This window comes from Pseudoliparis swirei, chromosome 18 (genome assembly GCF_029220125.1).
Source record: "Pseudoliparis swirei isolate HS2019 ecotype Mariana Trench chromosome 18, NWPU_hadal_v1, whole genome shotgun sequence".
Taxonomy (NCBI): Eukaryota; Metazoa; Chordata; class Actinopteri; order Perciformes; family Liparidae; genus Pseudoliparis; species Pseudoliparis swirei.
Window position 1 is genome coordinate 27,812,810 of NC_079405.1, and position 25,479 is coordinate 27,838,288.

The window sequence follows — 25,479 nt, forward strand, 5'->3', positions numbered from 1 at the left end:
CAACACACGGATCAGTCCCAGAGGTAATTTGAGCACTTGAAACGTCCCCATGGATGCGAGCTGCAGGAGGTGCGCGTGAGAGTGGGGGGGGGCAATTAACGACATATCTGGATAAATTTAGCCAAATAATCCCAAATGTCAGAGTCCAGATGATCTCGATGCTCACCTGGTCGGCGGAGTCCATTTCCACAGCGCGAGACTTTCTTCCTGGCTGGTTTGGTTTGGGATGCAAACAAAACAAACTCTCAACCCGCGAGCCGAGACCCTGTGACGCTCTGTGGCGCGTCACAGGGGAGAGGCGCGGGCTCTCGGCTCGCATCCCGACCCCGACTGTTACGGCCATTATTATTTTTCCACACACATAAAACATATTTTGAAAAGTATATAGCTTTTATACATCGTCGCTATCGTTTGGAATATATTTTTGGGGTTGTAAGTCTATGCTCACATTTAAATAACAAATATTTACAATTTGTTGAAAGGCATTTATTGCTATAATAATTTGAAGGCTGCTATGCAGCTGCAGGGCAGCAAAAACATTCACATTATATGTCTGAAGTAATTAAGTATTAAGTATAATAAGTAGATTATAATACACACACTTATACACGTATATGGGGAAGCTACACACCTGTAGTGGTATTGACCTTTGATCTCACAAAAGGTCTCATAAATGTCCACAGAATATAAACTTTAATAAAAAAAGCATGCAAGTTTAATTCTGAACTTGATTGTTGTTGTTATTGTGGAGAAATATCTCCACAGTATTCATAATATTCTCTTCTTTTGACCTTTGACCTTTGGAGACAGTGTGTGTGGAACCAACTATTGTAAATTAGTGGAACTGGGTGTATTTAATATAAATAAATAAATCTGTCGGTGACAGAATATATCTTTTATTGCCAAAAACGTTACCATGTGATTTTTCTCAGTGTCTTTTAGTCCTTCACCAAAAGACGTGAGCAGATGAAATGCTGTCCCCTGCCGGCGAATAGCGGAATGGGTCATGTCATAGTATTACATCATGACCTTTTCCACACCAGACACATTTTTCTCACAGGAAGCACAAGGAGACACTTTAATACTTTTCTGACCCACATTGTTCACACCAGTTCTGTGTCTCTAATTCTAACCCTCGTTACTTCCGTTACTTCAGGAAAAAGAAGGAAAAAAAATGCATTTTCGCCATAAATTCACATCTTTTATGTTTACATTGCTGTTTTACATCAGGTTTATAAGACGACTGAAAAAAATACAACTATATACAATATATATAAATAAAACACATTCACAGTACAATATATCACATATGTTATGATGGAGCACATTAATACGATTTTACAAAGATGTTAAAAGCAGATCTAATTTTAAAAAGGCAACACAGGCATCCGTTTGACCTTTAATGTCTTCAATGCTGCAGAATGAATTTCTGGTGCTTCATATTAACGATCAACACAAGTTATGAACAGTTGGAGAACCGAAAATGTCGCCAGCACACGTCTAGGAGTTTAGATTGTGGTCCCCAATTTCAGACAGGCAGTATATAGTCCTCCAGAAACTCTGTTCGTTGATTGGCTGTACCCTTAAATATTAAAACCATCCATAACTTTAGCCTGGCGGTTCCCTCGCACATTGTGCATTGGCGGCTCACCAAAGTCCGCACTTCACCGCACTATCCCCTTTAAAAAAAACACGTTGGCTAAATCTAGATTTTAAAAAAGCACAAAGTACGTCTATTTATGATAGGCAACATTTAACATTTGAGAAAAGTGGCTTCTTGTGAAAAAAAAAGAGGAATGTCTCGCATAATGCAGAATAAGCAAAGCATCAACACACTTAGAAAGATACCGAGATCTACTTTTCTACTGAAGCTCTACGCGGGGGCTCTGACTCGTGGACAGCTTCACCCCGTGGACCTTCCTCATGTGCCTCTTCATCAGCAGCCTCTCGGTGAACAACTCGTCGCAGTCGCCGCACTTGTACGGCCTCTCCTCTTTGTGCTTGGCCAGCACGTGCTTCCTCAGCGTGGAACCTCGGTTGAAGGACTGGCCGCACACGTGGCAGCTGAAGGGTTTCTCCCCCGTGTGAGTCCTGATGTGCTCCGTCATGTGTCCCTTCAGCTTGAAACACTTGCCGCAGAAGTGACAGCTGTAGGGTCTCTCCCCGGTGTGCACCCTCATGTGGTTCTGCAGGTTGCTCTGACACGGAATGCGCTTGCCGCACACGTGACAGTCGAAGTTCCCCTTGCCGTCGCGCGACTTGCTCTCGTGCGTCTTCAGGTGCCGCGTGAGCACCGTCTTCTTGGTGAAGATGTAGTTGCATATGTGGCACCGGTACAAGGTGGTGCTGGTCTTCTCCTGAGGGTGCTCCGGGTCCTCCGGGGGGCTCGGCTCCCTGCTCTCCTCCGCCGCCCGACAGTCTTCCAGCTGCTGCACCGTCTTGATGAGCTCTTTGGTGAGGTCGTCCCCGTCGTCGCTGTCCTCCGCTCGGGCTCGCTGCTGCTGCTGCTCCATCCCGTTGAGCCACAGCTCCTCCTTCGGCTCCTCCTTCGGCTCCTCCTTCGGCTCCTCCTTCGGCTCCTCCTTCGGCTCCTCCTTCAGCTCCTCACGCTCCTCTTCCGACCGGGAAGGTCCCGGCTGGTTCTGGTCCCGGTGGCACACGCCCGGGCTCCACCGCTGCCGTTTGGGGGCGATCTTCTGCTCCGCCGACGTCGGCGCGGTCGGCTGCTCCGCATCTTAAGAGACGGAAAACGAGATGAGACTTCAACTTCATGAGGGGACAAACCGACGAGGGCCGAGAACCAAGAACCAAGAGCCGAGAGCCGAGAAACGAGAGCCAAGAACCGAGAACCGAGAACCAAGAGCCAAGAACCAAGAGCCGACTCGAGTGACATCACTCGAGGCGATTTATCGAACTTCACACACACAGGTACTTCTGGGGAATTTGCAAATTAGCTAAAATCCATTATTTAGACTCAACTAACAAAGTGTTAATATTTCTAAATCTACACAAAACTACCAAACTGTCATTGGGGGGGAAAAGACAATGTTTAAAATTATTTTAAAAAGTTGATCAAATAAAATTGGGCCCTGTGAGGTGGATCAAATATCTGCCGACATCACTGGTGCTTCAGACACATATCACACACAAGTGTTCTCCTCCAGGGGCTGACGTGTATCTGTACTACCAGCACACATCGTGTATGAATGGCTCGGTGAGGCCACGGAACAGAACCCCGTTTTGTATAAATCACGATGGGCATGGTGCTTTTATTTTGAAAACCGGCACCTGTTTTTCAGTCCTTTTCACCCTCTCCCCCCCCCCCCCCCCCACACACACACACACACCCTCGTCATTAGCTCAGACACGGTACCGCAAGCTAACCTAACGCGGATACGGTTCATTACTGACCGTGAACATAACGCCATGCGAACCAAACCGAACCGAAGGCCAGGTGCACCGCGAACCGGGGGAGGAGGAGGGGGGGCGCCACCACCACACCACGTACCTGCCCTGTGCAGCCGTATCTCCGGCTTGTAGACCAGGTCCAGCAGCCGCTGCAGCCGCTGGATCTCCAGCCGGGTGTGGTAGACCTCCTCCTGGTGGTCCAGCACCGTCTTCTCCACGAAGCCGTAGATGTCCACGGCCGCCGCCGTCAGCCTCTCCGTCAGGAACGCGTTGAACGAGGCCAGCGTAGAGATCGCCATCCTGCAGCCTCCGTTATTTATTTATTTGATTTCTTCTTCTTTTTTCCTTTTTTTCATGCAATCGACGCGTTGCTCCCCTCTCTCTCCCCCTCTTCCTTCCCCCACCACCCGCGATCCGTGTAGAGAGGAACCACCAGGCGCATTCAACACGGTGTTATGGCGCCATCTGCTGGACGGAACTGGGTACTACTGTTGCATATTGACACAAAACTAATTTGAAAAGAAGAGAAATATACAATTTGCAGCTTTTGTTGTGATGAGGGATCTGAGGCAACCGACAAGTTTTCTACTGATGCGAAAAAATCATTCATATTATTATGAAATATCACAAATAGCCTAAATCTTTAACCTACATTATTTCTACTTACTAAATGTAATGTGGTGTTATCGGTTATTTTTTAACAAATCCATTACAAATCCTCTAAAAACATCTGTAAAGTTTATGGGGAGACAAAGTTAATAGTGACAGTTAATACAATAGAAGAGCCTTTTGTTTTTATGTTATATTTAATTCTTTTAGTATCAAAAGCCCACAATTAGATTTCCTTTTCCAGATGCGTGTCCATGGATATCCAGTTATAAAAGTTTGAGTACTATATAATAATACAAATTTTTTTCTTCTTACTGATGTATTACTGTGGCGGTCAGAAACATTAACAGGGCAACAGATGATCATTAAATATAATGTACAGACTTTAATCTCGTATGAATATAATACCGCCACATTTGACACCGATAGTTAAAAATAGATTTTGTACATTTTAAAGTGCAGTGACATCACAGGTCCGGAAAACCAACTGCGTGGGAGAATTTTCAGAGCAATCATCACAATTTTATAATTTAATTAAAATAAAAAAGGAAGCTCTTGCTTTCGATTTGGAGCCGCGGTGAAAACTCACCACGCGAATAAAGCGTCATTAAGTTATGAGTGAATCATAGTGCTACATCTGAGCTACGGGTTAGCTCATTAAATACCGGGGGGGGGCTCCGCTGGGCTCCTCCAACGCGTCACTGCTCCATGTCGTTGTCGTTCTGCAGCGTCTTCATGGCCAGACCCCACAGAGTGACGCTGGAGATGAACTGGCCTTCGGAGGACCTGTAGGCGCCGGGCCTGCCGGAGGAGGCGAGGCCGCCGCAGTGACCTCGGCCCGTCTCCATCGACACGTCGCCGTCCTCCACGTACGGGCCGTACACCACCTCCGGAGACGGCTGCGCTTTGGCGAGCTTCCCGTGGTCGCCGGCCGCGCCCCTCTCCTGGTGGTTGGAGGCGAGGAGGTGATGGGGCACCAGGGAGCGCAGCTCCGGGAGGCGGGTGGGGCTAGAGGCCGGGCTGAGGTGCATGCTGGGAGGCGGAGTCTCGACACGTGGCGGCGAAGTAGCAGTCGGGGGCGGTTTCTCTAATGCGTGGGGCATCGCGTCGGGGAAATGCTGCTCGGCGGCGGCGGGAGGCTTCCTGCGGCCGACGCGTTTGGGGACCGCGGCCGCGCCGCCAGAGCTGCGAGGAGGCGAGGAGGAGGCGCCCGCGGCGGGGCCGTCGGCCGGGGGCCCCCTGCAGTGCATGTCGCTGTGTCTCCTCAACATGGCGGAGCGGGTGAAGCTCTTCCCGCAGGCGTCGCAGACGTAGGGTTTCTCACCCGTGTGGGACCGGCTGTGACGCTGCAGGTCCCCGGAGCCGATGAAGCATTTACCTGAAAATAATACAGACACATACAGAATTTAATCATTTATATATTTTTAATAAACTATCGATAGATTTATTTTCAGTCGACTCGTCGTTTTCACCCCTGGAATAGCGTTTTATGCAACCGTCTCCCGTGTATTTGAGCGATGCCTTCAGGGCCTCACCGCATGTGGCGCAGCTGTGTGGTTTTTCCCCGGCGTGCCGCGCCTTGTGCTTCAGCAGCTTCCTGTGCGTGTTGAAGGATTTCCCGCACTGGTCACAGGTGAACGTCTTGTCCGTGGTGTGAGTCCTCTTGTGCTCCTTGAGGTTGCTCAAGTTGTTGAATCCTGAGAGACGAGAGGAGAAGAAAAAATAATAATGTCACCGTTAAAAGTTAAAAATGAGGACATTAGGTAAGAGCTACTTCTAGATGGATAAAGGAAATAACTAAGATTATTAGATAATTGCTTCTGTTCTACCGCGACCGCAGATGTCACACAGGTGTGGCTTCTCTCCCGTGTGGACCACTTTGTGACGATGGACGTCCCCCGATGCCGTGAAGCTGGAAAACAGAGAGGAATATTCAATTCATCGGCGGCTGTCGAGAACATTATATATTATATTACAGCGATGTGTCATACAGGGAAAATACCATATCGCTGGTCCCTGAACTATAATCTATTCTAATTGGTTAATTAAACCAATACAGCCACAGAAGCTTACATATTTCTCTCTCTCTCTCTACCTCTCTCTCTCTCTACCTCTACCTCTCTCTACCTCTCTCTACCTCTCTCTAAATGAAGACGCTGCCCACATAAAAGTTCCATACCTTTTCCCACATAACTCACAGATGTACGGTTTCTCTCCGGAATGCCGCCGCAAATGCGTCTGTAAATTTCCAGCCTGTAGAAAAAAAATCGGTTTAAATATCTCAATATATATTCCCTCCCCCCCCCCATCGAAGAATTAGAATAATACACGAGCCAATACCTGCGAGAAGTATCTCCCGCAAACATTACACTGGAAGGGCTTCTCACCTGCAGAAGATATAATATATATTAAATACAACAGAAAACATCTCATGTGTGGATAGAAACCATTTCATCAGTCAGTACCGGTGTGTGAGCGCTTGTGCAGCTCCAGGTTGCTCGGGTGTTTGAAGATCTTCCCACACACCTCACAGCAATACTGCTTGTTGGTTCCCATGTGCTGCGCCGGCTCCGGCGCCGCTTTCAGATGTTCTTCTTCCTCCCGGTCCACAGGTGGAGGACTGGGAAGCTGCACATCGGCTGCCGTCTCCGTCACCGGCTCCCTGTCCGAGTTGAGGTCCCCGGCGGGAGCTTCCGGAGCGTCGGTCCGGACCGCCGCCTCTTCTTCTCGAGGGCTCTCTCTGGGACAGCCGAGGACGGGGTCGCTCACCGCGTCGGCGAACATCTCCTCCAAGGCCTTCTGAGATCGGAGGTAGTTGTACTTCTTCAGGTACACGGACTTCTTTGGGCGCGCCGGCTTGTCGAGCGCCGGGTCCTCCGAGGTCACGTTGGGGGTGTCCAAGTTATCCGAGGGTGTTAAAGAAGAGACGGCGTGCTTTTCGGCGGCCACGGATGTGCGGGGGGGGCTGGGCCGCGCCGGGTTACCCGAGCACGCGGCAGGGGGGCCGACCCCCGGCTCCTCCTGCAGCACCAGAGGGCACGGGCCTCGATTCAAGGCGGCGCTGCTGATCTGGAGCGCGCTCTGCTCGAAGTACTGCTTACTGTAGAAGTTCCGCAGCTTGTAGCCGTGGACGAGCTGCTTCTCCACAGGCGGCTGCGCGCCGCCGGCCGCGTCGCAGTTGGAGCCGCCGGAAACGGGCAACCTCTTGCCGTGGATCGCGTCGCCGCTGAAGCCGGCGGGCCTCTGGGTGTCAGAGGGGCAGTGGAGGTCAACGTCGTGAGGAAGGCTGCTCCCCAGGAGGCAGTCGTGCTCAGAACTCAGCATGCCCGGGAGGGGAAACGATGCGATTTCCACCGGCGGAGGACTCGGCTTGAGGAAGGCGTTACACATGCTCTGCACATTTGGAACCTGCAGACACTGAGCGATGTCCAGCAGCGCCTGCACATTATCTTGGTTGACGTCGAGACGGGAGGTGTACATGTAGTCCAGCATTTGTCCGATGCCACCGACGTCCTGGATGACCAAGTTGAACACCTCGTTCTTCTGACTGGGGGAATTTTGGAATAACGACCTGGAAAGAATAAAAACAGCACTTTCAGCGTTATGTCGTATGGGTGATGTAGTGGCACTCCGTCTAGTTCTGGTTCTTCTGGACCACACTTTTGAGATCAGTCTTAAAAGCTATTAATTGACACGCGAGTGACACAAGTAATTCTTTCATACAAAATGAAGTTTACTAAAAAAAAAAAAACGTAGATGTTCACACGGTCAAAAAAAAACTACGTTGCTTCTAACATCTTTGAACTCAAATCAGCCCTGACAGTCCAACACGCAGGTGTTATAATGACGTGACGTCACCTGATTGGGAGCCTGCATTCTGACGAGTTATTCAACTTTTAAATACAATACTAAAAGATATATGTTAAACTAAACATTCTTTCAAAGCATAATGAAAAGGATTTATATGCAGTTACCTTTTTTAATCTTTTAAAACTAAATTATTATAACAAATGAAACTAGAATGGGCACTCGGTAGAGCGCATACCTTCGCATATCACAAGATTGGGCATTGAATTATGAACATTTTGGCATTAGTTGCATGCCAATTGGACAAAAATGTATCGTGCTATGGTAAAAAAAGAGTTTGACCTTTCCATGACCTTGACCTTGACCTTTGACCCGATTGATCCCAAAATCTAATCAAATGGTCCCCGGATAATAACCAATCATCCCACCAAATTTCATGCGATTCAAGAACATTTTGACCTGTTTATGACCTTTGACCTTGACCTTTGACCCGATCGATCCCAAAATCTAGTCAACTGGTCCCCGGATAATAAACAATCATCCCACCAAATTGCATGCGATTCGGTTCAATACTTTTTGAGTTCTGCGAAAGACTTTGACCTGTTCATGACCTTTGACCCGATCAATCCCAAAATCTAATCAACTGGTCCCCGGATAATAAACAATCATCCCACCAAATTTCATGCGATTCGGTTCAATACTTTTTGAGTTCTGCGAAAGATTTTGACCTGTTCATGACCTTTGACCTTTGATCCTATCGATCCCAAAATCTAATCAACTGGTCCCCGGATAATAAACAATCATCCCACCAAATTTCATGCGATTCGGTTCAATACTTTTTGAGATTTGTGAATAACACGCATATAAATAAATAAATAAATACACAGCGATCAAAACATAACCTTCCGGCATTTTCAATGCGAAGGTAATCATGCATTTGGCTCTTACAGGTGAGGATTGGAAACATGCCACAGATTCACTCAATTGCACCTGAAGTAGGAGCTGAAGGCGGCCAGGACGTTCTTGTGGGCCTTGAAGCAGACGCCTTTGACCACCAGCGTGCAGTCGCAGAGCAGACCCTGGATCCGCTGCTCCTGGAGCTGCTGCAGCAGGTAGGAGCTGTGGCTGGACACGGTGTCCATGGTCAACCAGCCGCTGCACCGCACAGCTCCAACGTCTCCATCAAAATACAAATAAACTTTATTAGGAAAAACAACAAACCTCTTATTATGGAAGATACGAATTATTTCATGGAAACTCAAATGCAACCAAACTGTTTTAAAATAGGAGATAATATTCATATGGAGAACTCAACAGGCGTGTCTGTCCTGCGAGACCACCCATGCAAAAATTTGGACGAAAGGGGCTAAAAAGCTAACTGCTATGCTAACCAACTACGACGGTGGGCCGAGTGAATCCGCAGCGGCACCACCCCGAAGAACTGCGTCTACAGACGGGGATGGGAGTCTTAAATAAATAGTTAGCTCAGGAAAGTTTCGCCGTAAACATAAATCCAAACCTACATCCGAGAAGTCCCCCTCTTGTGTGGATGATGGGTCACTTTATCCAGTGTAAAAAAATACGTCACATCACTTCCGGGTTCGACCTTTATTTCGCGCCGCCTAAACAATATAGCATAAAACAAGAAAGGGCTCTTTAAATACGTGAAGTCTGTAGTTTAATAAACTGACACGAGTCAAATTATTTTAAATATCTCGCGAACCAGCTGCCACTCGAGCCAATATTCATTTCGCGCTGGTCGGAACCTTTCTCAACTCGCGTTTTCACACGGACGACTATTGATGGTGCTCACGGTGGTGATCACGTGTGTTTTGAAAAGTTCCCACGAATAGAACGAAACAGGCGGACATTGAAGTGACGACGCGTGGCACCTTAACGCTTTGACAAACACCGCTGCTCGCTTTTAGGAGAGAATAATAGTGATAATTGTTGTTGTTATTATTATAGTATTTATTTGTCTATTCAGCTCGTGCCGGCGCTGCGGACAGTCCGGTGGCTTCGCACGAGGATTGCACTGGTTTCGGTTTAACGAAGTAGGTCGGTGTCGTTAGCATTATCCCAGTGAGCAGGTTGGGTTGAAACGAGCAGAACGTGTCTTCAACATGGTTTTCTTCACCTGCAACGCCTGTGGGGAATCCCTGAAAAAGGCCCAGGTCGAGAAACACGTGGGCATGTGCCGGGGTTGCCAGGTCCTGTCATGCATCGATTGTGGAAAGGATTTCTGGTAAAGTGCTGTGGTCTCATTCTCTGTTCAATCTCGCTAACATTTACCATAATGAAACCAAAAAAATCCCCCGATCTCAGTGTTGGTGATGGTGTTTTTTTCTGACAGTGGTGAAGACTACAAGAACCACGTCAAATGTATCAGTGAAGACCAGAAGTACGGAGGGAAAGGCTTCGAGGCCAAGGCAAACAAAGGAGATGTGAAGCAGCAGCAGTGGCTCCAGGTACAGCGGAGAGAAGCGACGTCCACCTGTGTACTGTACTTGTTGTTGTTTATTTTCTTCTAATGTGCCGATGACTCTCCTGAAGAGAGTCCAGGACGCCATAAACAAACCTGGAGTCAGTGCGAAGCTGAAGGGGGTCCTCCAGCAAGTCGGTTCATATGATAATGTCCCGAGAAAGAAGGCAAAGTTTCAGGTTGCTGCCTTTTTTTATCTACCACACTGTGATGAACAACTGGGCTTGCCTGCATTAACTAATTCATATTTTTTCTTCTGCTCAGAACTGGATGAAAAACAGCCTTAAAATATCTAACACCAGTCTTCACGATGAAGTGTGGGACATCTTTGCTGCAGGTGACACTGTAAGTTACTTAAAGGTTGCTCTTGTTTGGCCTTCTTGCACATTATCAACGTTAGCATCAAAACAAAGAGGTCTTTTTTAGTTTGTTTGGCTGATGAATTACATTAAAAACATGCTCCAGGGATTTGTTTTATCTTGCATAGATGATCTAACATCCATGTGGTTTTCCATCTATTTGGTTGTAATACGTTTCGGAAGAACTCGTGCCTCTAATTTCCCAACACTTTTGCGCCCCTCTAATCTGCCAGCCTCCCGAGGCCCCAGGGGAGACTAAAGAACCCGAGCAGACGGCGGCGGAAGTCAAAGCGGAGTCCAACGGAAAGGAAAAGCCGAAGAACGGCCTTCAAGACGACGAGAAGAAGAAGAAACTGAACAAACGCGAGCGCAAAGAGGCCCGTCAGCAGAAGAGCGGGAAGGCCGTTAAAGGTGCCGATAAGGCGGCGGCGGCGGCACAGGAGCCGGGAGAAGGCAAAACAAAAAAGAAGGACCGGAAGAGAAAACACGCCTCTGAAGAAGACGAAGAGCAGAACGGTGCCGACGATGAGAAATCCAGCAAAAAGTCCAAGACGAGTACGGTGTTTCCTAAAGAGATGCTCCTGTTCTTACAGTCATACTTGATCCAGTTTTTTATATCTTTAATTAATCTAGATACATTATAATGTCTGTTTTAGCTTCCTCTATTGCTGACTTGTCTCCTTTCAGTTGACCAAGAGGATGCTGACACGTCGGTGGTGACTGAGGATCAACAAGTTCCCAAAGGTAATACATGATGTAAAATCAGAAACGGCCACCAGGGGGCAGTGTTGCTTCTTTTGTGAATTCGCTCTCCTGCGCTGGCAATTTAATTCATGTCTGATTTAACTTGTAGGCAAATTCAACTGGAAGGGAAACATCAAGGCGGTCCTGAGAGAGTCCGCTGACCAGGAACTGCAAGTAAAGAAACTGAGGAAGAAGGTGAGTTACGGAGCGTTTGAGTCTGTCGTTACTTTTTAATACATTTGTATTAAAATCTAATCCCAGCAGCACCTTTTTTCTCCAAGTATTACTTATACAAATTAATCACGATAGCCAGATTATTATTAGATTATTTATTTCTCAAACAGATTATCATCTAAATAACATTTGTTTTTCACAAGTAGTGAAAGCAACCACATTGCTTTTCTGAATTGTATTGATTTAAATACAGTATAGCCGTTTTAAACACTTCAAATTACCGTATGAATATAATTACTTTACTGTGTATAATTGTGTATCCTGTAGTTTAAATACTAATTTGGCTAAAGCGGTAAATATTCTGCTGTTGACGAGTTCAGTAATGTCAGTAGTGCAAATAGAAACTACAGTTTGCTGCTGGTTTCAGTGCATTTTACATTAAAATTTCATTTAGTTTGATAATAAAATATAGAATTATTGGAGATCCGGAAAAAAACAATGTGGTTTGATTTTCTTCTCGATGTCATGAAAAGACCCCAAAGGGAGTGTTTGACATCTGTACCTGTGTCTTTAAGTTTAATAAGAAGTTTAAAACTTGTTTTTCGCCTCTTTGACAGGTCGTGGCAGCGTACTACTCTTTCACCGGTGATGGGAACTTTAGAAAGGAGGAGGAGGTGCTCGCACTTTTCAACAAGAAGATCAGCAACAACCCCACATTTAGAGTCTTGAAGGACCGAGTGAGGCTCGTGAAGTAGAAAGTAGTCGCCATGTTTATCTCCCCCCCGTCTGGTATAAAATGTACGTTCATAGACTTTTAAAAATGTAAAAGCCATCGTTGTCTGTCATCCACATTCGGATGTTTTTGTTGCACAGATGACCTGATAATGGAAGATTAAATCATTTTATAACCGAATTACCTGTCCCTGTTTACGAGCCGATTGCGGCGGGAAGACTTTTGACAAATCGCCGTTGTTTTTCCGTATGAAATGACACTTGTGACAGACGGCTGCTCTGTTCCACATTCCAGGCCCACGGCAAAGGCTGGGAAATGGCACCTTATCTGTGGGATTGGATGTTGGGAGTAGGGGGGGGGGGATGGGGGAAATAGGAGAGGTGCACCTGAGGTGAATTTGACTCTCACACGGGACGGAGCTAATGCACATTCCTCGGCACGCCGAACGGGGTTCACTTGGCCGGCTGCACAGAAGCTCCATAGAAGCAAGACGCTTGGTGTCAGCCTCAGGTGAAGTTTTAATGCCGGCTGCTTTCTCCACCCGCGAGAACGAGCAGTACACACACGCACGCACGCACACACACACACACACACACACACACACACACACACACACACACACACACACACACACAGAGGAGGAGGAAATCTGCCCAGCTTTACGGAGCTCTGCTAATCCCAGCAGGTTTAACACTGATGCTCATTCATCACGAGACTTACTTGTAATTGTATATTCCAGACTTTGGGTATTAGTCGAGCTGTTACTCTCGTTTTGCTCGTATTAAAATTGTTTTCTAGTTTAGTGTGACTCAATATTGCTTAATGCTTTTGTTCTAATCCAGACCCCCACAGGATATCCCCAGACCCACTGAAACTAAGGCCGTCTTTGCTGCTGCTGCACACATCTGAGATCGACAAGTTATTTGATACTGCAGGATTAACTGACTGACTGACTGACTGTGTGTGTGTGTGTGAGATTGCATTTAGAGGGACATTTCTGACAGAAGAAACATCGTTTTTCTTGAAGATGAAATGTTGAAGTGATAAAACACTGGTCAGGTTTTACTGCTGACGCCTTGTGTGAGGCCTTTATGATCCTAATCTGTTAGATTACGTTTGAAATTTAATCTTTGATAGTCAAAGACCTTGTGTTAAAAGTAAGCGGTAATACAGCCGTTACTTCTGGTGGAGTCTGTAAACGCTTCTCTACTTGCATGTTTCATTTTCCTCTAATTCACACTTTTATTTAATGTTAATCTCACTTGTTCCACAAAGAGCAGCGGGCAGCGGTGAGTTCAAGTTGTGCTCGCCCATGGAGGTGCTAAACATGGCATGGGCTTCTGTCAATAATCCCCAGCATGAGCACCAAAGTATGACGTAACACGGCAACCCGTCACCTTTTTTCCTATTTATGAGCAAAACTCATGTTCCCTTAAAAGGTGACGACTACATGCGAGAGAGGTCCTTTTACCCCATTAATACAAGGTTTAATAAAAGTTACACCTCTCTCGGTAGCACACAATGCTATCCAACTGTACAGCAAATGCTGCTTTACATGTTACTAAAGATGTATTAGTTCTATACCTAATAAACTGAGTTTGCTCTAGAAGAAGTGGTGTTAAGAGTCCGGGCCAGATTGGAATTGGATAACGGTCTCAGCCGTGTCCGATTCTCGCCCGTGCAATGTAAAAGTATACATTCGAGATAATCGTTGGAACACATCCAGCTACGATGCATTTTGCTACGATTTTCCTGGAATGAAAACAAATGTGTCCTGTTCCATTCAGTTTTCCTCAGGTACCCTCTGAGGGCGTTCCGGTTCCTTGGGCGTCTTTGTGGAAAATGTTCTTTTTAATGTTTTGTATTCAAGCGATTAACATATTATTGTTATGTATTACACATAATTAAATAATATTTCCCTTTTGGCAAATGTTAGATGTAACACATGTATTCATAGAGTTTGCTATTGAATATCCTGCTTCTGTCGGGCGGCTAAACATACTTATATCAACTCAAGAGGGACCTTAAGCACAGAAAAAAAGACAATAAATTAAATACATCATATAATACATTAAAGGGTTGAATAAATATTAAAGAATGGAAATATGCAATGGACTCATTTGAAAAAATACTTTAATTATTTAGTGTATTTCATAAGGAGTACAAAATAAAAAGATACAATGAAATTAAGTTGGTGGCTTATTGGTCAAGCTAAAAAGACATGACAACACAAACAATTACATTCATATATTTCTAATAAAGTACATAATGTTTTTGTTTGTTTAACTGAAACGTATTTATCTGTTTTCTTAAGCTCTGCATTGACGCCTGTCAAACTTTTTTTCCTTCCACAAAAATAACAACAACTACTAGCACTGTCGTTTCCCCAACGCGTCATATAAAAGCGACTCTGTCTCAAACCGGAAGTGGCTTCTCATCCCCTGTCGGCCTTTAGTTCGCTACTAGTTTAAAGTTTAAAGACGGTCAACACGATGCTCAACACCAGCGAGTTCGCGACTCTGCGGAATAGATTCAAGAGAGATGCGGAGTTCCTGTTGCAGGCGAGCGGCGAGGAAGAGGAGAAGAAGAGTAAGAAAGAGTTGTAATAGATCGCTGGTGGCTAACTCGGGCTAGCTAGCTTTCTGACAGCCAACGGGCGTTGAGTGGTAGTCTGTCTTTATGTCATATAACGCTATATATATTAGACATATTTAGATATATATTTTTGTCATGGACTACCACTTATTATTATATGTATGTGTGTATATATATGTATATTTATATATGTGTATATATATATATTTGTATATATATATATTATACATATTTATATATATATATATTTGACATGGACTACCACTTATTATTATTATATATGTGTGTATATATATATGTGTATATATATATTTATATGTATATATATTTGTATATATAAATGTAAATATATACATATATACAACTATATATAAATATATATATTTGTGTATGTATATATATATATGTAAATAACATTATATGTGTATATATTTACATGTAATTATATGTATATTTCTATATATATATATTTCTATAAATATATATATATAATTGGAGTAAGAGCAGAAATATCTTTATTTGTTATTTGGTGCATGCTGGGTAATCTGAGGGTTTCCCTGGTGGAAATACACATATACTTGATTGTTTTTACATAATATAGGGAAGACAATAGTTGGAATATAGCTAAGTGGGAGGCAACAGATTCACCAAGTGGAGAACCCTTTTTTTATTCGTGTCAAGTGCTGCTTTCCTTCCAGTGTGTTTGTGAGACGACTTGGTGCAGCATTATCTTGCCAGCCGTTAAGTGGTAGTCTGAGAGAGAGCGTGCATATGTCTTATTTGGTGCATGCTGGGTAATCTCCAAGGCAGAAATACAGCATACACATTCTTGATTGTTTTGATATAATACAGGGAAGCCCCTCCTACACTATCTTAAATCCAAGACGGTGTAAACTAATAGCTGGAATATAAGTGGCAGGCAAAAGATTTACCAAGATTTATCCGTATTAATGGCTGCTTTTCTTCCATTGGAGTGTGTGCGACGGCTTGGTGCAGCGTTATCTCGTATCCCTAGACGGCCCGCCGTGGAGTAACTTAGATGCAGGTCAACTACTTGTCTCGGGCATGGAGTTCACGCTGAACTGTGCACAACTGTGCACAGCAGCCAACACTGGGCTCTGATACGTTTAATCAACCAGTAAATTATAGAGATTAATACCTCCCCTCTGTGAAGTGAGATTACCTCAAAGACAGCGATCTGGTTCACCTCAAAAAGCTCCTTCACCCTGCGAGGCGGGCGACTCGGCACATTCTTTTTTGTCGAGATAAAATCATATTTTAGTCGTACATCCAGTAGCATACAGTATCTTAGTCTTCAGTTTAACCCAGTCATGCCTGAGTGTTGAACAATGCCGACATCTCATTGTTTGTCCGTCTCTTTCAGACTGAAAGTGCATTTTTCTTGCTATGAATCAAGTTTTTTTTGTCCCGTTGTTGGATCTCTTTTAAAGTAGAATCTAAACTCTTCATTTTCTATTTCCCTCCAGGTCAGGAGGAAAAAGATGCTAAACCTCTCCCGCGCTTTAACAGACACTCCCTTTTCTGGATCGTGGCGTCGATAGGCGTGACCTACTATGTGGATTTCCTCCACAACATCCTGGAGAATGATGACATCAAAAGGTGATAAGAGTGGAGAGAAAATCTCTTTAAAAACATGTTTATACTTGTTATAAATGACATGTATATAAACGTCGGTGATGTCCCGATACGTGACATCTCTTTTTCCAAAGCGTCACCAACTCTTTGCACATTGCCTTGAAGTCTTTAAATGACTCCTCCCCCTTTTCAACCCCGTTTTTCTCTCAGTTGGTGGTTCAATGTGAGTCTGACGCTCCTCGGGATCTGCCTGTCCCTCGCCATGTTTTGCATCGTGTACCTGGAGTGGTTCAAAGGCATCGAGCACTATGACCAGGAGTATCCCGCCGTCCCCCCGCTCGCCACCGCAGCCTTCATCGCTGCGTCCTGCAGGTAAAATCGATTATTAGAGGAAGTTATTTGTTGCCTCTCCTAGTGATAACAGGGGCAACATTATATTTCTTAGGGGCAGTTTTGACCTTTGACCCCGTGTATTTCCGACGCTGGTGTTGGGCGTCTTTTGCAGTCGCCTGCCGTACATCGCTTTTCCAAATAAGGTCCCGTGGTGGTTCGCTGAACAGGGGGCGGGACATAGCCTCTTAACCTGTTTTTCCATTTTCCTGCTTTGCTCATTAATGTACGATTCATCAGGATGGGATGCAAATTAAAAAGTGTGCATGTGTTTGTGCTTTTCCCTGCAGCCTCAACATGGCCCTGTGGCCCGTGTGGTCCTTCTTCACGCCACTCATCCTCTTCACACAGTTCATGGGCGTGGTCATGCTCATCTCTTTGATGGGGTGAATGTGACGGGTGGAGGATAATAGTTCCTCTGTCATTTTGAGTTTCATAACATTTATTTTTTATTGACGAAATAACCTTTTATTTGGCCTTTAAATTGTGATTATTTTTTGCGTAAGTAAAATTGTGTCACTAAACATTAAATATTGAATACCGACGCTTTGCACTTGAAGATTTGCATATAATAACGTTATTGTTATCCACAATGTTCAGTTTTCTTCCATTTTACACGCATTTCACAGTCAATGTCAAGTTTACAACTGAATTAACAAACTGCACTGACGGAGACATTCCAGCACCAAAATTAACATATATATATATGTATGTGTATATATATATATATGTATGTGTATATATATATGTGTATGTATGCACCTGCAGCTGATTGATCTCGACCCCCCTGCTGAACCAACATGGCTCTCGTGGCCTCGGCTCCGCATGGCAGCGTCACTGTGGTGACATCTCGGTTTATGATTTGTCACTGACGTGTTCTCCCAAAGAAACGATGACGTGTGTGTGTGTTTTATTTCTTTCTCTTTTCTGAACGAGAGCGGTTGCCGATCACGTTAACTGCGGATCTGCTCGGTTCATCCGGGCTTCAGGGAGCTTTGACATTGAACCGACCTTCACGACCCCCAGAGGTCGTATTCACAGACCTTCTGAGGACCGAGCCGCCGCTGTTTGAGCTCGAGAGCGATTTTTAAAGAGAGCAAAAAAGGGAATGAAACGTCTCGACTTGGTGAGGAGGTGAGGTGTGATTGGTTGTTATAAAAGAACAATGCCACCCATGACAATGGACAGTGACATAGAGATGCCAAAAGAGAGTCTCTTCTGCTTTGTGAAGACGGGCCCAGGGTGCAGACACTGAAGCAGATAAATGGCTTTGTTGTTATTTATAGTGTTCTATTTATTTCTTTGCTCTTTCCACATGTGAAAATGGCCTTTCTTTTGTATTTAAATGTATATAACAATGTGTTTATGCAAAGGAACAAAAGGGTTGTACCTGCTAATGAAAACCAACAAAGATTTTTACTTATGATTTTTTTTTTTCAAGAGCATCTTGTGGTAAACAATGTTGACTGCTCATATTCTGTAAAATAAATAATCTTAAATAAAGTTTTATAACTGATTTCACTACTTGCTGATGTTCTTATTGCTTGATAAAACACAACATTGAAGAACGGCGACAGTAGAGTGTGTGTGTGTGTGTGTTACACTTTGACATACAATTTCCTTCCAGAGTGTTTACAGCCACATGTAAATGTGTGTTGTGCTCTTACATCTACAATATTGTACATTTTAAAAGATGACAACTGACTTAAGTACCTTAAAATGTATATTCAGCTATAATAATAAAAATATTATATATATATATACGTTTATAAAGACTATACAACTAATCTTAATCATGTATCCTCAATGCACTGATTCAATGAACTTGTGTTGGAGTGTCAACAACACGCAGAGAGACACTTTACACACTTCACAGATTAAATCAAAAATGTTCAGAATTAGTCACTCGGCCCATTAAAGCTCCCTGTTACGATATGGATCTCCCTCTTCTTTATCGGCGGCTGATTGGCGGTGATTCATTAATCGATACTCAAGACATCAGCTAATGTGCTGTGAAGGAGAAACGATCAATCATCTCTCATCCCTCGTGACGCACGAGCCTCTTTCTAATCAATACTGTGAGTATAGGAACCTTTATGTTAGGAGTGTTGCTTTGTGTGTATTTAATGCTAATAAATGTCCTTTTTAAAATAATGTATTGACTCATAAATTCTCGTGACTGAGAAGACTTAAAGTCGAAAAGGAGTTATTATGGAGCCACTTTGAGTTTCACTCTTTTAAATAGATTGATGACCATTTATTTTTTAAAGAACCGTATTTGTTATTAAAATGAGGTCATTATTCAAAGACCTGATTAAACACACTTTACTGAATCCACACCAATCACCTCTCAATGTGTGTGTGTGTGTGTTTGTGTGTGTGTGTGTGTGTGTGTGTGTGTGTGCGTGCGTGTGTGTGTGTCCCTCTGTTGTTATGCTGATCGCGCGCATCCGCCCCCCCTCTATTGTACTGTAGAGATTGGTCGTGTCCATAAGGGCTCTCTTCTGGACATCCACTTCCAAAGAAGCCATTGTTAATTTGAACATTGTAATCTGATCCTCCTCCTCCTTTTTTCTCCTTCTTCTCCTCCACCTGGAGAGCCACGTTTCAAAGCCCCACCAGTGGACCTCCGGAGTCGGGGAGGTGGCACATGTCATCTTCCCTTTTATCTCGTCCGGGACTGTGTGCTTAACACCCGATAGCCGCCCTGAGAGGATCTCAGCTGACCTGGAGACACCGTCTGCGGCAGCAGCTCTCCAAGAGCTGGAGTTAAGCGCAACCCCGGGGTTTTCTTTCCTTTTTTTGGGGGGCATCTGTTGTTGTGGATAATTTTCGTGCTGCTGTAGTGGTTTTTTTGTGAATGATTGGCACAGCAAAGCGCCCAGTGCATTTTCTCTGACACATGGGAGTTCCAAGAGGACAGGGGTCTGGGATCACCACGGAGTGAAACGCAATCCACCGTGTTTCTCAGCGAGCCTCGTGACACGACCAGAACATTTCCAGTTTCATGGTTACAAGATGACAATGGCATCTATCAAGTCCATCCTCGCCGAGGCTGGACATTGAAACTATTGCGTGACCACTGAGCCGGACCTTGAAGATTGAATGAGCATGTTTTGGCACGCTACCTATTCGCTTGAATCCCCACCTTGTAGCCACAGGTGAGGCAGCTGGCCTCCCCCCGGATGCTCTTATAGCGCGCGCGGCTGTGCCTTTTTATACTCCTCTCTCGGCTTGTTGTTGTGGTTGCGATTCTTCTGCATGTCTCCCACCATGGTGGAACACAGCGGCCTGGACATTATGTGCCTGAACAAGTACTGCCACAGTTCCTCCTCGTCGTCCAGCTCCGAGCCCGACAAGAAGGTGTTCACCAAACTCAAACTCGATTTGTCGGGGGATTATCCGAGGAAGAACGCCGAGATCCTGAGCGGCCAGTACGGGACCAACGTGCTGCTCATCGGGGCGGCGCTGATGCTGGCCATCGCGCACCACGGCCCCTCGGTCAGGGAAGAGCACCTGCTGTCCTTTGTCAGCTGCCTCATGATCCTGCAGCTGATGTGGATGATGTGGTACATCCTGGTGCCCGACAGGCAAAAGAACTCGCGGACCGAGAAAGACGTGCACGCCACCACATGCTGGATCCGAGGTGAGTGGGGAGAGATTACGCGCGGAGATGCGTAAATGCGTAAAATGGCACACTGTTGACCTCTTCCATGCCTTTTGGGGGGTGACCCTGGGCATTTCTGTTTTAAGCATTCAACAACCATAATCTTTACAAGGGTTTGTGTTTGACAGTTTAATTTCTGGATCTGTATTTCTTGCTTCTAGGTGGTTTGACTCTCCTTGCTCTCCTCTCGCTGATCATGGACACGTTCCGAATCGGGTATTATGTCGGCTATCGGTCTTGTGTGTCGGCGGTGCTCGGGGTGTATCCTGTCATCCATGCAACTCACACCATAGCACAGGTAGGTTTACAACCCAACTTTAATTTCAATAAAGTGATAATCTTTCAGCGCTTTTTTTGGTTCTGCTCCTGTGAACCACTTAACCAGGCAGGCCTTCCGAATAATGTGCTCTTTGTTGTGGAGTGACTGCAACAATATAATCCTGTCATTGTCCGTGTTACATGAGTGTAACTGACATAATCCTTCCGATGAAGGGGTTTAAATGAAAGTCCATTTCCGTGTCCATGAATGTTTCATTGAGGGATATTTTGGATCATGTTTTTTTAACTTTCTTTTTATATTAAAGTGTTGTGTTGTGGTTTTTGTTCAGGTGCATTTTCTCTGGTTTCACATCAAGGATGTCATCAAGAGCTTCGAAACATTTGAGAGGTACGTGAACTACGTGTGATATTATAATCTCACATATCACCAGCGACTACGACCTCTTACATCATCCGCCGTTGTGCGTCCCCCGCTCATCAAACTGCTTTTCAACTGGTTTTGTGTCCTTCAGATTCGGCGTCATCCATGCGGTCTTCACCAACCTCCTCCTCTGGTGCAACGGTGTGATGTCAGAAGCCGAGCACTTCTTAAACAACCACAAGAGAAGGCTCTCCGCCCTGGGCTACGGGAACCTCACCATCGGTAAGGGGGTCGATGGGCTTGTACCAAGAAGACCGGCACAATAGTCCGCTTGAGAGCTCCCTTCAGTGGATGAAAGAGAAAGGAAGGAGAGGAGGGGAGCCGGTCTTGTTTGTGTCCAGCGGCTCTCGATTAGGTTTCAGGGGACACACACAGTGGTGCTAGTGCTGAGCCCCCCCCCCCTCCCCTCCCTGGGCCCTTTCCCCACAGTTCAGCCAGCCCCCCCCCCACTTGACCTTAGATGGCTTTGTCCTGCAGGCTGCTAACTCCCAAGGGTGCTGCAATTACAGTAACTGATACATCTTAAGCTCAGGGTTGGGGGGTTCGGCCGCTCCTCCTCATATCCGGCCGACTGTGAGGCTGGCTGCACCCTGACTGTTGTTTCCTTTTTAATTAAAGGCTGCAGTACCGTAGTGGTGGCCTTTTGGGGGAGGGGGGGCACACAGTAAGGTTTTGTCGAGATGCTCTCTAGAGGGCATCAGCATTAGCGTGTCGTGTTGGCCTTGACGTGGCGTATAAGTATAAAAAGATGCTCAGGCATTTAGCGACTTGGTGAAATAGCGCTCGTGAATATATTGTCCATTAAACATGACGAGCAGACTTTTGATGTCATAGGCTGCTGCAGTCAACATTTTATTTGAAAGTTTCATAACAAATCTAAAAGCATGAAAAGCAACGTAAATCAAGAAGTGTTCGCCCTGGTTTGAGGCTGTGAAACAAAAAATAAATACCATGAATAATCTGAAAGGAAGTTTTATTTGTATTGCACATTTCAACAAAGGCAATTCAAAGCGCTTCACATAAAACCATTAAATGCAAAAGAAAAGCAATAAGGGTCTTTAATTTAAAGATTAAAAACAGTGAACCATTAAAAATATAGAATAGAAGTTGCAGTGCGGTTTAAGAAATGAAATACAGCTGACATTGATTTATTTTAAATTTAAGGCCTCAGCAAACAGGAAAGTCTTCAATCTGGATTAAAAGGAGCTGAAGGTCTCTGAGGGACTCTTGAGGGTTTCTGAGGGCCTCTGAGGGTCTCTTGAGGGTCTCAGCAGACCTGAAGCTTTAAAGGGACCCCTCAGGCTTCATTGTTGTGGTGATCCAAATTATTGGGGTGGCATGTTTCTGTGACACAGTTTTTGTGATTGTGTTTATTTTTTTCAGAATATCCTTTAATCTTTAATATGTATGTTTTCCCTTGTGGGTTGTTGCTAATTTGACCCTTTCAGGCCTCAAAAAAAAAAAATCTAAATAAAGTAAAGAAAAGACGAAGCCAAAAGGTTGGGGAACCATCGCTTGGTGAAAAGATTTGGGCTTTTCTCTCAGGCACTTCCTGTTTGAATAAGATTGCACCGGAGCAAAAAAGGAGTCAACAAACCCAATCTGCATGTCGAGATTAGATTGAATTAATCCAAAGGCTTAATTAATATTTGAACCAATGTATCACTCAAATTTAACTACGTAACTGACAACAGTCTTTTTGGAAAGTGCGGTGTATTAGTCGCTGACCTGTACACAACAAAGTGTTGTTATGTTCAGTATATTTTCATTTTGAGAGATCCTATGTGTAAATATGTATTGTTTTTGAATCCATTTATGTTTGTTATAATATGAATGCGTTTGGTTTACATGTAGCATGACGTCCCGTGGATGTGATGGCGTCATGCCGGTACGTCTGTGTCATGCCTGATGTCTGTTTCCGCCTGCAGTGCACTCGGAGCCGCACTGCAACTGCACCACCAGCACGTGCTCCATGTTCTCCAGCAGCCTCTTCTATCTCTACCCCTTCAACGTCGAGTACCACATCTTCGTCTCCGCCATGCTCTTCGTCATGTGGAAGAACATCGGGAGGACCATCGACCTTTCTTCCAACCGCAAGAGGCTGGCCACCAAGACCCAGGGTCTGACCGTGGGCCCCGTTATGGGTCTACTGGCGCTGGCCAGCACCATCGGGATCCTGGTGGTCTACGTCACCCACGTGGAAGAATCCCTCCAAAAGCGCCAGTCGGCCATCTCCATGTTCTACATCTACGGCATCGTCATGCTGGCCTTCATGTGCTCCGCCGGGGCTTCGGGTCTCCTCATATATCGAGCGGACCACATGCCGCTGGACACCTCCAAGAACCCGTCCAGACAGCTGGACACGGAGCTGCTGTTCGGCTCCTCCATCGGCTCCTGGCTCATGTCGTGGTGCAGCATCGTGGCCGTGCTGGGCACCGACAGCAGTCCCCCGTACCGCTGGACCAACCTCATCTACTCGCTGCTCATCGTGCTGGAGAAGTACATCCAGAACCTCTTCGTCGTGGAGTCTCTGTATCGCCAGCAGGAGGACGGGGAGAGGGAGGACCCCGAGTTGCCGGCCGCTCCGGAGATCTTCTCGGCGACGTCGTCTTTGGCGCCGCCGTACGACGGCATCATCAACCGGGCCTACGTGACGCCGGACAGGACCTGCGTCGACATGGAGAACGGCCAGGTGTACAGGTGTCCCAGGAAGCCCTCCGAGGTGCCGCTGCCGGTGGGAAACAAAGTGTCGGCGCCCCGGAATATAAAGAGGCAGATCCTGAAGAACATCGCGGTCTTCCTGATCATGTGCAACATTTCGGTAGGCGTTTGTACTGTCATTTCTAAATAAGCATATGTTACATTTAATGAATCAATTAGAACCTACGTCACCTTCTTCTCTGACGACATGTAAGGGTATAGAGATGTTCGCAGTGACCCTCAGCTCTTTTATTTGATTTTCCACTCACTGCTCTCAGCAACCTTGTTTTTCCGACACGTCTTTAAGCAAAACAAATCTCTGAAAGAACTGACGCGCTCAGGCAGGTGCTTTCTGCTCTGTCAGAGAGATGCAACTGTGTGCTCACGACTTCATTGGGTGATGACATCGTTTCTCAATGTCACACTTTCTCCAAAGACCTTTTATTGCTTGATTTATATTATTTACTGCCAGCTGACTCCCCCCTCCCCAACAGCTAACTGCTAACAGCTAACTTCTACCAGCTAACTTCATCCAGCTAACTTCTACCAGCTAACTTCATCCAGCTAACTTCTACCAGCTAACTTCTACCAGCTAACCTCATCCAGCTAACTTCTACCAGCTAACTTCATCCAGCTAACTTCATCCAGCTAACTTCTACCAGCTAACTTCATCCAGCTAACTTCTACCAGCTAACTTCATCCAGCTAACTTCATCCAGCTAACCTCTACCAGCTAACTTCATCCAGCTAACTTCTACCAGCTAACTTCTACCAGCTAACTTCATCCAGCTAACTTCATCCAGCTAACTTCTACCAGCTAACTTCATCCAGCTAACTTCTACCAGCTAACTTCATCCAGCTAACTTCATCCAGCTAACTTCTACCAGCTAACTTCATCCAGCTAACTTCTACCAGCTAACTTCATCCAGCTAACCTCTACCAGCTAACTTCATCCAGCTAACTTCTACCAGCTAACTTATAACTTATAACAGCTAACAGCTAACTTCTTACAGCTAACTTCTAACTTTTAACTTCTAACAGCTAACTTCTAACTTCTAACTTCCAATTACTAAAAGCTAACTTCTAACGGCTAACTGCTAACAGCTGACAGACTCACCAGTGCATGACGTGTCTAACACGTCGAGTTTGAGCCAATGTCCTGCATACAGTAGCCTACATTGCCACTTGTATTTTAGCTTCACTGAAGTGTTTTTTTACGAGGCCTCGCTGCTCCTAAGTGTCTGATGGGGGTCGTAAACATTCAATCACACAACAAAGCGCTGGTTGTTGCAGACACACCTGGCAGAGATACACCTTTCTAGTTTAACTTCTTTCTTTCTTTCAGCTGTGGATCCTCCCGGCCTTCGGCTGCCGCCCGCAGTACGACAACGGCTTGGAACAAGAGACATTTGGCTTCAGCATATGGACCGCAGTTCTCAATTTTGCCATTCCTCTGAACCTTTTCTACCGCATGCACTCGGTGGCCTCGCTGTTCGAGGTGTTCCGCCGCGTCTGA

The 25,479-nt window shown here is 45.4% G+C and overlaps 5 protein-coding genes across 5 annotated transcripts; 3 read left to right on the forward strand and 2 right to left on the reverse strand.

The window, feature by feature from the left end:
• Positions 1 to 1,188: 1,188 nt before the first annotated feature.
• Positions 1,189 to 3,821, reverse strand: LOC130208560 (zinc finger protein 2-like). The gene is made up of 2 exons (XM_056437755.1): positions 3,509 to 3,821; positions 1,189 to 2,734 (listed from the first exon to the last, which is right to left on the reverse strand). The coding sequence occupies exons 1-2, from the start codon at positions 3,705 to 3,707 to the stop codon at positions 1,863 to 1,865; spliced, it is 1,071 nt and encodes a 356-aa protein (XP_056293730.1). The 5' UTR covers positions 3,708 to 3,821; the 3' UTR covers positions 1,189 to 1,862.
• A 374-nt stretch (positions 3,822 to 4,195) lies between these two features.
• zbtb49 (zinc finger and BTB domain containing 49) lies at positions 4,196 to 9,346 on the reverse strand. The gene is made up of 7 exons (XM_056437754.1): positions 8,815 to 9,346; positions 6,483 to 7,588; positions 6,358 to 6,404; positions 6,197 to 6,270; positions 5,847 to 5,929; positions 5,553 to 5,714; positions 4,196 to 5,395 (listed from the first exon to the last, which is right to left on the reverse strand). The coding sequence occupies exons 1-7, from the start codon at positions 9,123 to 9,125 to the stop codon at positions 4,716 to 4,718; spliced, it is 2,463 nt and encodes an 820-aa protein (XP_056293729.1). The 5' UTR covers positions 9,126 to 9,346; the 3' UTR covers positions 4,196 to 4,715.
• A 355-nt stretch (positions 9,347 to 9,701) lies between these two features.
• Positions 9,702 to 12,496, forward strand: lyar (Ly1 antibody reactive homolog (mouse)). Its single transcript, XM_056437756.1, has 8 exons — positions 9,702 to 10,069; positions 10,178 to 10,292; positions 10,378 to 10,485; positions 10,571 to 10,651; positions 10,899 to 11,220; positions 11,353 to 11,409; positions 11,519 to 11,604; positions 12,201 to 12,496. The coding sequence occupies exons 1-8, from the start codon at positions 9,948 to 9,950 to the stop codon at positions 12,336 to 12,338; spliced, it is 1,029 nt and encodes a 342-aa protein (XP_056293731.1). The 5' UTR covers positions 9,702 to 9,947; the 3' UTR covers positions 12,339 to 12,496.
• Positions 12,497 to 14,742: 2,246 nt separating this feature from the next.
• On the forward strand, positions 14,743 to 18,418 carry tmem128 (transmembrane protein 128). Its single transcript, XM_056437583.1, has 4 exons — positions 14,743 to 14,905; positions 16,399 to 16,531; positions 16,718 to 16,879; positions 17,188 to 18,418. The coding sequence occupies exons 1-4, from the start codon at positions 14,809 to 14,811 to the stop codon at positions 17,285 to 17,287; spliced, it is 492 nt and encodes a 163-aa protein (XP_056293558.1). The 5' UTR covers positions 14,743 to 14,808; the 3' UTR covers positions 17,288 to 18,418.
• A 1,740-nt stretch (positions 18,419 to 20,158) lies between these two features.
• otop1 (otopetrin 1) lies at positions 20,159 to 25,479 on the forward strand. The gene is made up of 6 exons (XM_056437626.1): positions 20,159 to 20,543; positions 20,726 to 20,862; positions 21,173 to 21,231; positions 21,356 to 21,486; positions 23,193 to 24,085; positions 25,309 to 25,479. Exons 1-6 carry the CDS (start codon positions 20,159 to 20,161, stop codon positions 25,477 to 25,479), a joined length of 1,776 nt encoding a protein of 591 aa, XP_056293601.1.

Excerpts from the sequence above, each read along its gene's own strand:
- LOC130208560 (XM_056437755.1), bottom strand. The coding sequence starts at position 3,707 with ATGGCGATCTCTACGCTGGCCTCGTTCAACGCGTTCCTGACGGAGAGG. Across the intron at positions 2,735-3,508 it reads GATACGGCTGCACAGGGCAG|ATGCGGAGCAGCCGACCGCG; the intron begins GTACGTGGTGTG and ends CCGTCTCTTAAG.
- zbtb49 (XM_056437754.1), bottom strand. The coding sequence starts at position 9,125 with ATGAATATTATCTCCTATTTTAAAACAGTTTGGTTGCATTTGAGTTTC. Across the intron at positions 6,271-6,357 it reads GCGGGAGATACTTCTCGCAG|GCTGGAAATTTACAGACGCA; the intron begins GTATTGGCTCGT and ends TTTTTTCTACAG. Across the intron at positions 5,715-5,846 it reads GTGTGACATCTGCGGTCGCG|GATTCAACAACTTGAGCAAC; the intron begins GTAGAACAGAAG and ends CTCGTCTCTCAG.
- lyar (XM_056437756.1), top strand. The coding sequence starts at position 9,948 with ATGGTTTTCTTCACCTGCAACGCCTGTGGGGAATCCCTGAAAAAGGCC. Across the intron at positions 10,486-10,570 it reads GAAAGAAGGCAAAGTTTCAG|AACTGGATGAAAAACAGCCT; the intron begins GTTGCTGCCTTT and ends TCTTCTGCTCAG. Across the intron at positions 11,410-11,518 it reads GGATCAACAAGTTCCCAAAG|GCAAATTCAACTGGAAGGGA; the intron begins GTAATACATGAT and ends TTTAACTTGTAG.
- tmem128 (XM_056437583.1), top strand. The coding sequence starts at position 14,809 with ATGCTCAACACCAGCGAGTTCGCGACTCTGCGGAATAGATTCAAGAGA. Across the intron at positions 16,532-16,717 it reads GAGAATGATGACATCAAAAG|TTGGTGGTTCAATGTGAGTC; the intron begins GTGATAAGAGTG and ends TTTTTCTCTCAG. Across the intron at positions 16,880-17,187 it reads TTCATCGCTGCGTCCTGCAG|CCTCAACATGGCCCTGTGGC; the intron begins GTAAAATCGATT and ends TTTTCCCTGCAG.
- otop1 (XM_056437626.1), top strand. The coding sequence starts at position 20,159 with ATGTCTCCCACCATGGTGGAACACAGCGGCCTGGACATTATGTGCCTG. Across the intron at positions 20,863-21,172 it reads CAACTCACACCATAGCACAG|GTGCATTTTCTCTGGTTTCA; the intron begins GTAGGTTTACAA and ends GTTTTTGTTCAG. Across the intron at positions 24,086-25,308 it reads TGATCATGTGCAACATTTCG|CTGTGGATCCTCCCGGCCTT; the intron begins GTAGGCGTTTGT and ends TCTTTCTTTCAG.